This window comes from Strix aluco, chromosome 18, assembly GCF_031877795.1.
Source record: "Strix aluco isolate bStrAlu1 chromosome 18, bStrAlu1.hap1, whole genome shotgun sequence".
In the NCBI taxonomy this organism is placed as follows: domain Eukaryota; kingdom Metazoa; phylum Chordata; class Aves; order Strigiformes; family Strigidae; genus Strix; species Strix aluco.
Window position 1 is genome coordinate 1849172 of NC_133948.1, and position 16667 is coordinate 1865838.

The 16667-nt window shown below is 47.0% G+C and overlaps 1 protein-coding gene across 2 annotated transcripts; it reads left to right on the plus strand.

Moving 5' to 3' along the window:
* The first annotated feature begins 1328 nt into the window (after positions 1 to 1328).
* On the plus strand, positions 1329 to 16424 carry FOXN4 (forkhead box N4). Of its 2 annotated transcripts, XM_074844132.1 has the most exons (10): positions 1329 to 1411; positions 4959 to 4968; positions 11659 to 11806; positions 12657 to 12772; positions 12870 to 12983; positions 13136 to 13263; positions 13651 to 13747; positions 13837 to 14044; positions 15047 to 15430; positions 16002 to 16424. In XM_074844132.1, the coding sequence occupies exons 1-10, from the start codon at positions 1329 to 1331 to the stop codon at positions 16250 to 16252; spliced, it is 1539 nt and encodes a 512-aa protein (XP_074700233.1). In that variant the 3' UTR covers positions 16253 to 16424. The 2 variants fall into 2 exon arrangements, with proteins under 2 accessions (XP_074700233.1, XP_074700231.1); XM_074844130.1 differs by lacking the exon at positions 4959 to 4968 and having other exon boundaries at positions 11643 to 11806.
* The last annotated feature ends 243 nt before the right edge of the window (positions 16425 to 16667 follow it).

Here is a 16667-nt window from a genome sequence, read left to right on the forward strand (position 1 = left end):
CCAGGCGCTGCCTCCCCACCCCTTCCCGCCGCGGCTCCGCGGGCACCGGGCACCGGCGCAAAGCTGCCCCCGAGGCGCTGCCGCAGCTCCCGCTCCCCGCTCCCCTCACACATTCATCCCCCCGCTGCCCGCTCAAACCGCCGGTACCCGTTTGAACGCGCTGGGTGGGTCCCCCCTCCCCCTTCCCCTCTCTGGAAAGTTGCAAGAAGTTGTTTGGGTGTGTTGGTTTTTTTTTTTTTTTAATTTTATGTATTTTGGGGGGGTTCTTTTGCTTTTAAATTCCCCTGCCCGGCCCGCTCGCCCTCCCCACAGCCCGGTCCCCGGGCGCTGGCGGGGCGGGCCTGGGGGGCGTGTGGGGGGGGGCTCTCAGGGCTGCGGCGGCTGCCGGGAAACGCCGCGCTCCCCCGGCCCTGCCCCGGCCCTGACCCTGCGGGCGGCCCCCGGCCGCGCATGCTCCAGGCTGGACAGCTCCTGAGAGGGAAATTTAAAAACGGGCTGGAGCCCGGCCCCGCCGCCGACTCGCCGCGGCTCCGAGCCGCCGGCTCCATCATCCCCCTCACAGGGCCAGCTCCAACCCCCCCCCCCCTTTTTTTCCCGCCCCGCTCCCCCTCAGAGGGAGACCCCGCCGCGCCGGGCCGCAGCCGCGGAGCTCCGGGCGGGCCCCCCGGGCCCCGGCCCGTCAGGTTTGTGGAAGGAGCACGGAGCTTTCGGCCGGGAGGTGCGGGCAGGCCGCGGGTGGGGTGTCGGGGGGCGGCGGGCCGCGGGGATCCTCCGCGGCTACCAGCGGGCCGCTGCGGGGCCGCCGCCGCGAAGGGCTCGGGATCGCCCTCGGGCAGCTCCGCCGGCACCGGGGCTCGGCTCCCCCCGGGCTCCCCCCGAACCCCGGGCGCACTGAGGCCGGCGCTCGCCGCCGCAGCTCGCTTTTCCTAAACGCTCCGCGGGTGCTTCCAGGGGAGTTCAAGAGCTGCCCCGAGGCGGGAGCGCTCCCCGGCTGCCTCCGGTGCTGCCGGCACCGGCAGGCTCCTGACACGCGAACCGCCCCGCCGTGCCCGCAGTCGGTAGATGCTCCCGCCATCAGGGGCAAAGTTCCTATCCTGAGCATTATTTTTTTTTAAATTAAATTTTATTTTTCCCCCGTAAAACATTTTACTCCGTTGCCTGGCCCAAACAAAACCAGTGGGAGGGAAAGGTAATATAAGTTGGGCTTTACTTTCCTGTAGCCCTGGGTTTGAGTTGGGGTTTTGGTGTGTCCTGCCCGCTGCTGAAGTGCTGGATAGCTACTCCTGCCTGAACGGCTGCTTTCTGTTTTCTTGTCTTTTGCCAAGGAGATGATAGAGAGTGATATCCCGTCCATAATGTCAGGAATCATTAGGAACTCAGGGCAAAATCACCACCCTTCACAGGAGTACAGGTGAGGCATTTATCGATTTCAAAAATATGCACTGCACTGTCACAGCCTGCTAACTGATGTTGTTTTGTCATTATGTCCTAAAAAAACCCTTAACATATAGAAATCAACTTTTTATTTATTTTGTTTTAAAATTAACTGCATTATTTCTCCGCTCTAAACTAGACTTCTAAGCTGGTGACCGGTTACAATGCGTTACTTATTTAGAAGCATTCCTGTTTAAAGTATTCTGATACTAAACTATGTTTGATAAATACACCTTCAAAGCCTGGGGCTGACCTTCCAGTAAGCTCTCTCTGCTGTATGAGTGTTGCCAGAGAAGGATATTCTCGTTAAATAAGAATTATTTAAAAGTTCCCTTTCAGATCACATTTTGCATTGTTATGAACCAGTCATGGAGAGACTGAATCAAGTGCAATAGACACTAGAAGAGCCTTTTCATTAAAACAAGTACTTATGTAGTACTCCAAAGCACTGACATGTCAAAGGTCTTCTAATATCGGTGGGAACAAACCTGGAGTTGTCAACAGCCTTTGATAATTTACCTATACCACTATGCCTCCATTTATTCTTTAAAAGTATTGTTACAAGTCACGGGATGGTTCTGCATGAATTACAGTGCACTGGGTTAAGTTAGGTTACATCTTGTCACATGATGCAAAGTTCCAAGAAATACAGAACAGCAGAACATGATCCAGTTCTCACAGTAAAAAAAAAAAAAAAAAAATAAATGTCTTGTTTTAAAATGAGGAGTGAGACACTATTGCCTTCCTCCCAGCCTGAGGGTGTTTTTACCCATTTCTGCGGGTAAAAGTGGTCTGCTGCAGGTATTCTTCTGTCAGCCTCTCTCTATTCAAAATGCAAACACTGCACTGCAGCCTCTTGCAGCTCAACAAGTGATTTGTTATACCCTCTGACGCCACTGTGGAAAAAGGTTTGTGGAACTCTGTTTTGCTGTTTATTAAAGCGCTGTTTGCTCTAGGCATTTTTGTTGGCTATGTAAATATTTGTAAAGAAATTATTCAGTATTTAATGAAGGGTGTGTATGAGAGAGACTTCTAGGTACTTATATTTAAGTCTGTATCTCCAGTGCCCTGAGGAACGTACCACCTTAACAAAGACCCTTTTTATGGAGAGAACTATTCTTTAACTCATAGCTGCAGAAAAAACACTCTTTTTGGGGGGAGAAAGATAGGATTTATCTTACCAGCAGTAAAGGAATTGTAAGAGTTTCTTCTTTTATTCAGAAGTCAGCTGCTTTTAAAAAGTACTTTCAATTCTCTGCTAAACATTTTGAACTCAAAGATCCCAGTTCTCTAAAGTTTTTAACCCACTTGTGATTTCTGTAATGCAGCTTTAAAATGAATCATTTGACCTCATTTAATAGTGGCAAATTCTGATAAAAATGCATAAAATCTGAACTGCACCATAAATGCAGAGCAGTATTTGTCCTACTTCATGAGAAAACACTTTGGATTATGTAAAAGAAAATCTTTTAGACTGAATGATTTTAAGAAAAGAATAGACCTGTCAAATTCTATCAGCTCTGTTTACTCTCCTGCTGTCACCACAGTCCAAGACTGGAACCCACAGTCCCGAGTTCTCCATGGGGGAGCATCAAGGCTCCACAAAATGGGGAATGGCCTCCAATTAGTGAGTGGGAGGCTGGGGCTGTGCGGAGAATACTCTTCTGTCTCACTTGGAATCTTTCAATGGGACAGTTGGACTTGGAGGAGACCAGGCTTTCCTGCGAGAGTGCAGGAGGAAACACTGAAAAGGGAGGGAGCGCGTGGGCGTGGAAGCAGGGGATCAAACCAGCAAAGACCAATAAGTTTTCATGCAGCTTATGCTTACAGTTTGAAACTATGGGATTTTTTTTTTTTTAAATGGACAAGGAAAAAAAATCCCTGATTTTAACAGATCTTTGAATTCTGTGGATCCAAAGCATCTGTAGTGAATTTGATGTAGCACATAGAGCAGTGATGAGGATCAGACTGCTATGCAAAGTCCAGGGACTATTTGCACCGTAGTAAAATGATTTTAGACAAATATCCCTTCCACCAATGCAGCTGTGGGGTATAAACCATCACACTGTCCGGGAATGATTAAGGGCCATCACATCTTCCCCGATGCCTAAGTTTTTATGGCGCTGTCACTGCCTGGCTAGCAATGCAAAGTCATACTTCATATTAGCAGATGCCTCTCACTCTGCCAAAGAAAATACCCCTACCCTCAATATTTTCATAATTGTAGTAAAGGCAAATGTTTCTAATGAGTTCTTTTTACATTTCAGGAGATAAAAGCAGAGAATTGTGACACACTGGGATTTTTTAACCCTTAACACTGTCTTCTTGTTAATTATAATTAATAATCTAACACTATGTTTTAGCATAAATATTTTGATGTTTAAATCAAAGCAATAGGCAGACTACAAGTTTACTATGCAGTGGTGCACTTGTGGTTATTTCAGCACAAAGCTGTGTAAATGATGATAAATTATAGGAGCCAACTCAGAGGCTACTAAATCAGTGGAGAGCTCCCATGGCCTTCAGTGGGCTTGGAGCTGATCTCTGAGAAACGAGGTTCTTCAGCTCATAAACGCTGTGCTCTTAAAGCAGTGTTTTGAATTGAAGTCTGCAATCTATCCTTTTGCAGTCTGATTTGATTTGACATACATAACCAGTGCAAGAGAAGTAAAAGATCTACTGTGGCGTACAGAAGCGCAGGATCAGATTTAACGTGCAGGTCTTGAGCAGTAGAAACCCCAGGGAGGCAGATGCGAGGCCAAGGTGGGCCTGGGCTAAGACTGCAAAAACACTTACAGACCTTAAGTTCTCTCCTAAAGAAGGCTCAATATTATCCTAATTTAGTGTTTTTGGGTTTCAAATGCAGCGGCGTGCTTATTTTTCTCAGGGACTATCCCCTTCCCAAACTAGGTACAGTTAAGCGTGGTTTATTACATATCATACAATAAATCGTGACATGAAAGACAGGCCATTAGAAGGGAGACAAAGAGTAACTTGCTGTGGATTATTTAATGTAGGTGAAAATCCAAATTTAAGGAGTCAAATCATCGCTCTAGGTAAAAATGTGGCATCTATATTTTGAAGGAAATAACTAAAATGTATAATTCTATTTGAAGAAATAACATTACTTAAGATGTACAGCTAACCCTAGATCAACAAGATAAATTAACTTCATGTTTTGCAGCTCAATATTTTGTGTAAGGACCACGTTTCTATTTTTTGATATTACTATGTATTTCCAATTGATAGAAGCCTTATGTAGTATTTTGAAGGCCTTGCAATGCATTTTCTATACATGTTAAGCAGAAATTCAGTTTTAAATAGATATCTTTTTGATCAAAAGTTGTTACTCAATATTACATATTAGTAGGCTACATCCTCCTTCACCCCATTTTAATTGTCCCTCTGGTTCTTAAAAAATTGGTCTATATTCATCAGCCGATTAGATAGTCTGATTAATTTTTTTTGGTAATAATTACTTTATGCTAGCATAGTTTAGCAAAAAATCATATTAAGAAGCATAGGCACATAAACATGCAATGGCTGTATTCCATACATTCCAGACGTGACTGCATTACAGTGGTGAAAAATGTGGAAAGCCTTTATCTTGATGACACACAGCACATTTTAGCTGCCCTAAGCAGTAGTCTCATATCTGGTTTTGCACTTTGGTATCTGGAGAGCGAGCTACAGCTCAGGGCTCCTGACTGTCACCTCTGGAGATGGACGGAGTCTGGGAGTTTGCATAAGGAAATTTTTGCAGACAAAGGGTTACAAACGCATAACTAACGAAACCGTAATTGTTCCTGAAGAAAAATGTCAGTGTCCATTCCCTTGACACCATGTGTGTCTGACAGGGAGTGAGATAATGACTCGATGTGTCGGAGGAATTTCATCACAGTAGTTGCTTCATTCTTTCAAAAAAATGTGAGAAACCTCCTAGGAATCAGTCAAACTCAGGCCACTGTGGATTGATTTAAGTGGATTAGCTCAACTCTTTCCTATGCAGTTCCTGAAATGTGCTAATAAAAATTTGTGGCCCTTGCTCCTCAAATTGTCTTGCAGTTACAAGCAGAGATGGGGAGGACTGGTCTGTACCCGGGCGATATCTTGCAGGCTTCTCAGGCTCATCTGCCTCCAGTGAAACCAGAACTGAGTTCATGTCTTACCTCTAAAAAAGGCGCTTGACTTCCCATTCAAAACAAGGAAGCAGAAAAGAAATTTGGATTTTTTCAGCCTTCCTGTGAGATCTGAGATGCTCAGGCCACTCCGCTCTTATTTTACTCATTTAAGAAATCTCATATGTGCAGGCAGCAGAATTGCTGTGCGATCGCCGCAGCAACTGATGCAAGCGAGACGTGTTCTTACAACAGTGCAAAACAAAGGATAGTATATTTTCTATTCCTTTTACACTGGAGTAAATAACTACACAAGATCCCAGGCAAGTAAATCAGTTCAGCAGCTGAAGCAATGTTAAGGGAAACAATAGCTTTCCAGGTAGACAACGCTACTGATTTTTAGAGAAAACATTCCAGGAGTGTCAGGTTCTTCAACTCATTTTTGCATCGAGGAGAGGCTTATTTTGCCATTAGTCACAGGTTTTGTTTTGGTGTGGGTTTTTTTAACAAAACAGATTGCAGAGTCAGATACCGGCCACATTTGGCAAATCCAAACCTAGGGATGGTTATGTGGGTAAGGCACAGCAGGGAGCGAGTGGCTGGGAGTGCAGTGCTGACATTGCTGCTAACTTCCTCTCAGGCTTAAGCAAATCATGTAGGTCACTTGTAATTCAGTTTCCCTTCATCTCATACCAAAATGATGTAATGAGGCGTTGTGAAACCCGGAGCTGAAATGTATAAAAGTCTCCAGGAGCACATCTGTAGCCTGTTCTGTTAGCACTAACTACCTTTGCAGAAGGTTTTTGGAGAACCCTCTTCCCTTCTGAACCATGGTGTAAGGAAAGGAGAACAGCAACACCTGACAGGGTAATCATGTTATTTGCTTTTTCCTCACTAGTTTTCGTTCCTGTAATCCAAAGTTTTTTGAGCTGCAGCTGAGGAGGGACTTTCTGGTTGTCCCTGGAAAGCTGCCTAATTTCTGTTCTTATTTCCAGCAAGGCCAGAAATTATTCAAAGAACTTGAAGACAGGGAGAGGAAAGGCGAGCTGGTGGTTTGGGACTGGATGGGGGGTGTGCCTTCGAGAGGCAAAGAGGAACCACAGATGGAAAGCAGCAGTGAGAGCAGCTGGCTGAAGCAGGCGAGGAGAGAGGCTGGTAGTTGTGAGTGTGGAAAACAGAACCTAGTGAGGGGAAAAGCACCTGCAAGGGAGGAAGATGGCAAGAGAAGTGCATAGAGGGAAGGAGCAGAGCGGGTGGAGTGAGGAGCAAAAGGAGACAGTGAAGTTGGCTCCTTCAGTAAAACGGAGAATACTTCTCACCGTGGAGACAGCTGAAGAGTCACCAAACGTAAATATTTTCCTTGTATTGTTTTACATATGAGAAATCACCGCACTTGTTCTGAGGGCGTTACGTAATCCCAGACAAAAGAAAACAGTTTCTCATCACCACTTCAAGAAGAGGTTTTCTTAGGACTCTTCCTGTTCAATTGTCACTCACACGGGATAAACCATTGCAAACAGCTAATTAAGAATCTATCAGCCCTGATTGCTCCTACTTGTTGAACGGTTGTATTACTTAAGCGCAAGCAAAAAGATGTCAGTGCTGGCAATGGTAATAAAACTTGTCCACTGAGTGAGAGACATCTTAAATCTATGGTTGAAGGTGAATATGCCAAATACAACCACAATGTTTTGGTCTGACTTTGCTTAGAATGGAGGCAATGATGAGCTGTAGCGTTAGATTCGCCCTACAACATCAACCAGTTTGAGTGCTTTGTATCCTTGGGGACAGACTCCAGAGCAAACAAGCAGACAGGTTCCTTGAAGTGTGAATGGTTCAATATGCATAGAAATCTGTAGCTCTGCATGCCAAATCATGAACTGGAATCCCCAGTTATTGGCTAACCTATCTGGAGATGAAATATCTTCGGGTATGCTTGTCATTGCCGAGCTTTCCTTCAGTCTTAACAAACTTGTTTGGCAGACTGTTCTGTGACACTGTTGAAGAGATGGTTCCTAGAGCCTCTGGTGAGAAGTTCATCATACAATGGCGTTTGCAAGTGTAGAAGTGGATAGTTCACCTTGACAGCAGTTTCTGCGGTGATGAACCACCTTAGGTCCGGCTCATTAGAACAGCTCAGTGTGAGGAACGATGGTAAAGCTAGATCTATGAATATAGATTCAAATTCAACCCTGATGTTATTTGCAGATTCCCACAAGGTTATGCCAGGAATGAATTTCATTCCATCTAGCTAGCTGCTGTGCCAGCAGTATGTACTTGATGGGGAAAAAAAAAGGAGAGATATCTTTAGGTATGTCTAACAGATAATTTTGCCCTGCTGACAGGCTCTAGTGAGCTCAGTCAGATGTGCAGGAGTCTGATTTCTTGGTGACTGCAGGCAGGAAAGTCTGGAGCTCAGTATCGGGAGATCTGGAAAGGGGTTTTTTCCTGATTCTGGAAGAGTAAACTTCGTGTGGGCTGGCTGGTGGCCAAGATCTATTGCCTGATTAAGTAACTATTTTGGGCACTGCATGATGGAGCAGAAAACAAAGTCTAAGACACCACGGAGCGTTTCTGTATCACCCATCACAGCTCTCAGGGCACTTTCACAGACAACCCGGGCATACATCCACAGTGTCACGTGGATTCATACTAACACAGGTGCCTTTCTAGGACAGAAACACATAGAAACAGATTTGAAAGGAGAGGGGGAAAAATGGAGTTGCGTGGTTTCACCACACCTTTAAAAATAATATCATGTTTGCAACACATTTGGTGTGACTGTAACCTTTTCTTCATAGGGGTTTAGTAGTTCAGCGTCTATACCAGACGGCCCTGGGGAATGTGCAGCTGGGGACGTTTTCAGTAGTGTGCATTAATTATAGCGTATCACTATTTATCTCATTTACATGCATTGAAAGGAAATGGCTGCTTTTACTACAGTGCCCCATTGTGCCAGGGGCTGTGAACACCCATCTAAAGACAGGATCTCTGACTCCTGAAGTTTACCCTCAAACGTGAGATGAAAAGGGTGGTGGAGGGGAAGAGAATCAAAGTACACATGATATTACAGTATGTACTTACATATTTGTAGTTGGCTTGGCACAGGCAGTCTTTCAGGTCAGGAAGATTGAACCCTGTGAGATTAAAATGTTAGGTATAGCTCTCTTTCCAGAGGCAGTTAGATTAGCATTTTTTTCACTACAAGCAGGGCCCACATTGAGCCTGCGTACTGTCAGATAAGCTGGGTTTATGCTGCAGAATATATCTGGGCGTTTAAAACACCTCAGTCAGACAGCGACGGGCATACTTGAAGGGGTTTCACCTTCTTTAAGTTGAAATTTCAACACTGGTCTTGAAGACAACCTGAAGAATAATCCTTAAATGTGAAATATTTTATTCTGATTAAATATACCTTTTTCCCCATTATTAATGGAAACAGTTGTTCTGACAACTAACAAATCCATTAAAAAAAAATGCATAGGTGAACAGCCAGAGGTGATTTTAAGAGAACTGTAAGCTCAAATTCAAAGAGCCATGCCATGCGAGGATGGGGAAGGGAAGGACACAGCTTTGTCTTGGCAAAAGAGCTGGCTCACACCCTTCTCTAGTTATTATATATTACTGCATCTTCATATCTCTTTAAAGTGGAGCCTGATAACTGCTACATCCACTGAAAATTTCAGTCACCTTCCTTTCCCCCCCTTGGATGCCCGGCGTTCGTGCGAGAGGAAGGGAGCAGCGAGGGTCTGCACCGCGAGGCTGCAGAGAGGGGAAGGCTGCCCGATGCCCACTGGCGAGGAGCAGAGTTGTAGTTTGAGCTTCTGACAGCATCCAGCCATGCCCAGGGTACGGCCAGTCATTCCCACGCCTAGAGAGAGCACCAGGATGAGTGCATCTAGGGTGAGTGGGAAGCAGAGGCTCTTGTTTCCCCAAAAACTAAAGCCGGGAAGGCTGCTGAGCCCCACCGCGAGTCCCACGGTGCCCCGGTGCGGAGAGGCTCGTCCCGTGCGGAGGAGCGGCGAGGGCATGTGGCGGATTCATTGCCTGACAGGAGGCGTGTGCAGTGGGTGCTGACCCTCGCCGCCCATCTGACCCCGTTATTTGTTGAAGGAGCTGACTTGTCTGGGAGGACTGGCAGGGACTGGGGTGCCAGATGGCATGTGGATGTGTGTTGTGTGTCGGCTGTCATTCACCCAGATTAATGTGAAGTTTGTAAAAAGGAGGAGGGGGGGGAAAAACAATTAAGCAAGAATCTCAAAAACAATCGAGGCCACGTGCCACCGGGCAGCAGTCGTTGGCCGCACAATGGGTTATCGGCTTCCCATGAATGGGTCCAACTGTTGCAAACGACATGAGCCTGCCCAGTTTTCAAATCATTTAATGCTCTTGTTTACTTCCAATCCAGCCAATCTCGGGGCCGGGAGAGCCATCACCTGATAGTCTTTTTATGTATTTAAGTCCCAGGCCTCACAAAATAACTGAACAGCGGTAACCATGGCAATGCTAATTATTGCACTATAACTACAGTAGGAGAGAGAAAACAGGGTAGGCTGGGAGAGAGATTTGAAGTTGTTTTTTGGCCAGGATTTGAGCTTTTGGCTCCTGGTCAGGTATTGGGGGTTTTTTTCCTTTTCTTCTTTCAAAATCTTTTTACAAACAAATAAATTACATTCTGCTTTAAAGATCTCCTAGATAATAGTTTAGGGAACTCTGATACATGTTTCTGGAAATCATGAATAGAGGAGCTGAAAGCTCCTGGGCAGCCAGGCACTAGAGTTCTGCCTTGTTCTTTTAAGCTGATTTAGAATCGTGTAAAACATAAAAGATGCTTTAGCAAGAGACCAGATTTATTTAAGGCTTCTGCATCGTCATTTGGCAATGAACCCGCATTAGTACCACACAGCTGGCTTTAGCACATCTATGAGAGAGCTCTTTAAAACCTTTGTTTTGAAAGCAAAATCAACTACATCCAACTAAACTATGTTCTTCTGAAAAAGAAAGATGTTTTCCTGGTCCTGAATCCCTTTGGATTTACCCTGGGTATCTAATGATAACTTCCTGACGTGTTCTAATTACTGCTTTACTCCTCAAGATACCCGTGACTTCTGTAATACTGTTTAATATTAGTAAAAGTAATTTAGCCCTTTATTTGTAATAGCTCTTTTATTGACTTTAATTGGGAGTTTTGACCACACAGGAATTTTTGAGTACTGTAAATATATTTCAATATTTCAGTTTTGTACCACGCACTCGATCAGAAGCAAAATAAAGCAGGTGGGATGGAGCATGCAGAATGTACCAAAACCAGAGTTTTAAACCAAAACCAGCCTGTCATCGTCATGCCTCAGTTTTGTTGCTAAAGGCAGGCTGGACGTTACCGTGCGTTCAGCCACCAGCTTTTCATTCTGATCACTTAGTATGTCAAAAACTGCCTAAGAAATTGCTTCACGCGCTTCATGGTTCCTTGTTAAGTATCAATAACTTCAGGTAGCTGAATGGAAGAGATCATTCTGTAAAGTTTTGTTAATGCAGCAATTCTCTGCTGATCCGTCCGCACCGGCGGGATGTGGTGGCTGGGAAGAGCCCTCTCCAGGTGGTGCAGCCAGCAGCGTACACGGGTCCCTGAGGAGCCGGGCACAGAAACTCCCTCCAAGGCTGCTGGTCACGGGATTTCAGGGTTAATGCAAAATTATCAGAGTAAAAAGTCCTGGCAGGTTTCTTCTACATCAAGGCCAAACAAGTGCAAATTTCTGACAAATGTGAAAATAATGAATCAGCTCTGGTTTTGTTTCTAGGCAGTTTCTCTTCCAGGTTCTTACGCCTTCTTCCCCTACAAATACTGCACAGGAAATTTTCTTAACCAAAATGTTTCCAACCATACCAAGGACCACATGATGAGGTGAAGGGTGGCAGTAACCAGCCAGCTGTGAAACCAAAGGTCACATCTGAATTCTGCAAACTGAATTCCAGCCTCACGTGTTTTCCCCGCTGACCTACGTGAGCTTCGGCATCCCAGTCATCTCCCCTCTTACCAGGGACAGTGCAGCAGCATCCCTGCTCTCTCTAACCTTTCATGCTGTTTTGTAGACTCTTAGCTTCTGACCCCTCCCAGCTGAGTGAAGATGACCTCCCCAGTGACTTACAGTCCTTGTCGTGGCTGACATCTGTTGATGTTCCTCGGTTACAACAGATGGCCAGTGGAAGAATGGATTTTAGCCTTGCTGCCCAGAACGCGATGCTACAACAGACAGGTAAACTGCGAGGATGTTAAATAACTGCTCTTTAAACCACACGGCCTTTCTTGCCACCCCCCCAGGCTAGCTTTCCTTTTAGTAGATTCCTTTTAAGTGCATTTTGCTTCCTGTCAGAAGACCTGGAGCCTGTTGTCTTCTGATAAGGCTGTTGCTGATACGTTTCCTTCATGTCAAGAGGCAGAGTGCCCTAGCAGTGACAACAGAGATCTTAGCATCCGATTGGCCTTTCTGCTCAGTGCAGTTGCTGGTGCCTTGTTGCGTGAACTTGGGCCAAGGTATTTAAGACTTGCATTTCAGAGGTTTTCAACAGCTTTGAAATTAGGTAATTAGTTTTTCTTGTTTGTTTCAACACTGATAAAATGAAGAGTATCTTATTTACCCCATCCCTGTTTGCTTCATACAGACTTACAGCATATGTTCATTGAATGCCTTTCTTTCCTTTGTGAACATCCTTTAGGTAAACACACTCATTCCCTAAGGCATTCTGCTGAGAGACCTCAGCGTATCATCTTGCTTGCTTTAGAGCAGAAATCCTTCTGGAGTACAGATAGTGCTGAATATGTTTCTTTTTCTTTTGTAAGATGCTGTGTCTGTAACACCACTGTGGACTGTTAAACAGCTGTCATCTTTCATTCCCTGCATAACAAGTTTTAGAAGCAGCTGATGTCATCTGTGCCATTTGTGAAATGCTCTGGGTTCTTTTGGGATGGAAAGCCACAGAGAGATGTGATTATCCACTCCAGAGCTTAGCTGCCTTCAACTGCATCTATTAAAAATAAATGTCAGCTCTCTTTTCTGCAGTGTACTTTCTCGTGAACATTCTTTACCTTTGCTTTCTCCAAAACAGGTCCTGTGGCAGGCAACATGCACTCGGCGGGTGCACCTGGAGCAATGATTCATGTCCAGGCCAGCCTGCCACAGGGAATCCTGGGACTGAATTCTATTTCAACACATGGAGCAAATGTAAGAGCAGGCCTCGATGGCGTATTACTGCAACACTTCTTAGGAAAAGATGTTGGTAGTTTCAAGACTGACACGTCTACTGTCTTTATCTCAGCAGATGAGCCAGTACGCTGTAGGTGGGCAGCCATCTCCCAGTTTGCAAACACAGCAACAACTCTTTCCTCCTCCTCATTCACAGCAAGTGTTTGCCCTGGCGCAGAACACACAGCAGGTACTCTTATTTTCTCGTGGTCCGTGTCGTGAAGTACCTGCCAAGATCACGTCTAGAACCCTTTAAAAAGAAAAACTGTAAAATATCCCTAAACCTCCATACCCGTGGACATTTTGCATCTGACGTTTTCCTGTTTTTCCTTCTGCATACAGTGTAACCCAGCAGCAATCTACAACACACCCTATGGGACTCAGCCACACTACGCTCAGCCACGCCTGGCTCCTCACTCTGCCCAGGAACTGCAGCCAAAGCACTACCCCAAGCCCATCTATTCGTATAGGTGAGCGGAGAGCAGAATAACTTCTTACCAGCCCAGCCTGTGCTGGGCTGACTCTAACACTGTGGGTGTGGTAGCATGAGAGCGTTTGGTTCCTTTCGAAGGGAACAAAAATCCCGTCATCCGCCCAGGAGTTCTGTGGAAGCTGCCTCGGAGGGGTAGCGGGAGTGACCAAGCAAACTGTTCCTGAACGTCAGCACAGAGGTAATCACACAGAGGAGTAAAATCTGCAGGATCACAGGGTGACTTCTGAGCATTTGAGGAGGGTAATCCCACGATGAGCCAGCTGTTTGTGTCTTAAGAGACGGGCCCCAGGTTGCTAGACCTAGAAGGCGGCATGATGGCTCAGCAGACACAGTCTGTTAATTCCTGTATTTCTCTGTCCTGTAGTTGTCTGATTGCAATGGCACTGAAGAACAGCAAAACAGGCAGCCTGCCAGTGAGCGAGATCTACAGCTTCATGAAGGAGCACTTTCCCTACTTCAAGGTACCCGTCCACCTGAAGGGTGGGAGTAGAACACCCCCAAAACTTTACTCATGGCTTATTTCACTAAAACATCCTCCTGCATCTTTCAGACAGCCCCCGATGGCTGGAAGAACTCCGTGCGCCACAACCTGTCTCTGAATAAGTGTTTTGAGAAGGTGGAGAACAAGATGAGTGGCACCTCTCGCAAAGGGTGCCTGTGGGCTCTCAACCCTGCCAAGATCGACAAGATGGAAGAGGAGATGCAGAAGTGGAAGCGGAAGGACTTAGCTGCTATTCACAGGAGCATGGCCAACCCAGGTAGGGCTTACGTTACGCTTTCACTGTGTGTGTGAGAGGCAAGGGGACAAACAGCTGTTTGACCAGGAACACGGGAACCTTAAGAAATAAGTTCTATGGAACAGAGCTGGCTAGTGCAGAGCTCTTGCACCTTGCAACGGCCCCCTCCTCGAGCTGAAATACCCCGTGCTCCACACCCAAGTCATTGCTGCTGCCCCGAGGTTGTATCACGGGGCGATGAAAGGAGGAGGTAACAGAACTGACGGCTGTTTTTGGGGGCCCTCAGCACAAATCCATCCCCAGCTTCAAAACAGCTTGTCTTTTTCCCCCATGCTAACCTATCTAGCAAGTTTAAGGCCTTCTGAGGAGTTATGCTGCCTCCAGTGTTAGTGTTTATAGTGTCACATTTTAATGCAGTTCTTTGCCTGCTCCTCTGCGAAACTCTCCCTTTATAAATAAGAATGAGAAAGTCTTAGTAAAGACACGTGTTTCTGAAGCTTTCAGAAGTTCAACCGGCAAAATCAACTGGAGGTTTTTTGCTGCAAAATCTGTAACATACAATCGGTGATAAACTACATTCTCCTTTGCTTAAAAACAAAAGTGCCACTGAAACTGTCAGGAGTCTCTCGTATGAATCTTACTGGAGATACAAGCAGAATTCTGAGCAGCCCTATGAGCTGGAGACCTGCTGAGGAGGCTCAGTTCTGCAGCTGCGGGTCAGCTGCCGTCGGTGGTGCCCTGGTTGCCCCGGCTAAGTCTCGTGTGATCGTTCCTTTAGCTCAGGTAGGGGTAACCGTGGAAGGCGACGAGGGGAAGGGCTAAGGGTGGGGAAGTGGAGGGATTTCTTTGCTCTCTGCCTTCTGTGCTGCATCTCATCCAGTGACGGACACTGCCGCCTTAGTTTTAGGGCAAAAGCGTGTGGCTGTGCTCACTTGGGAAATGCTTTGGCCAGGCTCTGCTTGAACAAATGGGTTAAACTATCTCTTTTATTTTTTCCCTTGGGACTGGGTGTCGCTTGTGCAGAGGAGCTAGACAAGCTGATCACTGACAGACCCGAGCACTGCAGGCGGCCCAGCAAACAGGCAGAGCCAGAGGTCTCTGCCCTGAACCACCTGGCAGCCACCCAGGGCCGGATCCCCATCTCCCAGCTGCAGCCTCAGCCTGTCATGACGCTCTCGCTGCAGTCCATCCCCCTCCACCACCAGATCCAGGCCCAGGCTCGCATCGCCCCCGACTCACCAGCGCCCGCGCAAACACCTCCTCTCCACACCCTGCCTGACGTGAGCCGCAGCCCCCTGCCCCACCATCCCGTGGGACGCGCGCCTCCCGACTTCCTGAACGTGACAGCAGACATGAGCACGGAGGTGGATGCTCTTGACCCAAGCATTATGGATTTTGCGTTGCAAGGTAAGGGAGAAGGAAGCTGGGGAAGGGGAATCACTGAATATATAACCGAGATGCTCTGGGGTGGGATGTAACAGCTCAAAACTGGTGCTGGGTGCTGGTCCCTGCAGCGTGACGTACCTGGCCTTCCTCAGGGCATTTCTGCCCTCTGCTAAATGACAGCAAGCTGCCTGTGTGGTTCAAGTGCAGGCACTGTGCTGGTTGTAAGCTGGAGTGTCCCTGGATCTAGGGTACCACATCCCTCTGCCCCTGGGAAACCACAGCTCCACCCGTGCCTCGGTTTCCCCCTTCTGTAAAAGAACTTCCCTGGCTCGTGGCGATGCCGAGCGTGGCTCCTGGGTTTCTGGTTAGCAGATGGGAGGTAGGTGCTGCCTGGAAAGGTCTGGAGTCCTGCTGGAATCAGGGGATTTGGGGGAACAGACTGTCTTACTGCCTTTGTGCTACAACTGGTAACATCTGCAGGCAGCACTGGTCCTAAGCAGCAGGTAAAGCCCTTTAGTTATGGCCTGAGCCCTACACACAGTGCCCGGGTGGGTTGAATGTGCCACTGTGACCAGAATTTAATTTTTTAAAGGTAACATATGGGAGGAAATGAAAGACGACAGCTTCAGCCTCGATACGCTGGGTGCCTTCAGCAACTCGCCGCTCCACCTCTCAGACTGTGACCTGGGCCCCTCCGGCCTCACCCCGGTGTCCAGCGGCAGCGATCGCTCCTTCGCAGACGTGCAGGTCACCGGCCTTTACACCACCTACACCACGCTGGACAACGTGGCGGCCGCCCAGTACATGAACCCCCAGGGCAACAAACCCATCGCTCTGCTCTGAGTCTTGCACCGCTCCAGGGAGCTCTGACGCAGGGGCCGGTTTCTCCCAGCTGTTAAAATCCGACCTGAAAGCAATAAAAAAAACCTCCTCCTGCAGACATGTGGAACGTGGGGGCTATTTACCAGGATAGAGCGTGTGATGCCAAAATAAATCAAACTGCTACTAGTCAAACCGCTTTCACCCAGGGCAAGACTGAGGAAGGGGCGTGGACACTTGTGCTGCAGGACTGGTGAGCTCTCAGGCAGGAGCCGGAAGGCATCAGGCAGCAGGAACTTTCACTAGAATGTAACCAAGCTAAAAAATAGCCTGATTAAGGTAAATACATTTAATTGACACTGTGATCTGGGCTATACGTGGAAGCTGTTTGGCCACCACCCCCAGAGAAGCCAAGGGGCTGGTCAGCACCAAGTTGGAG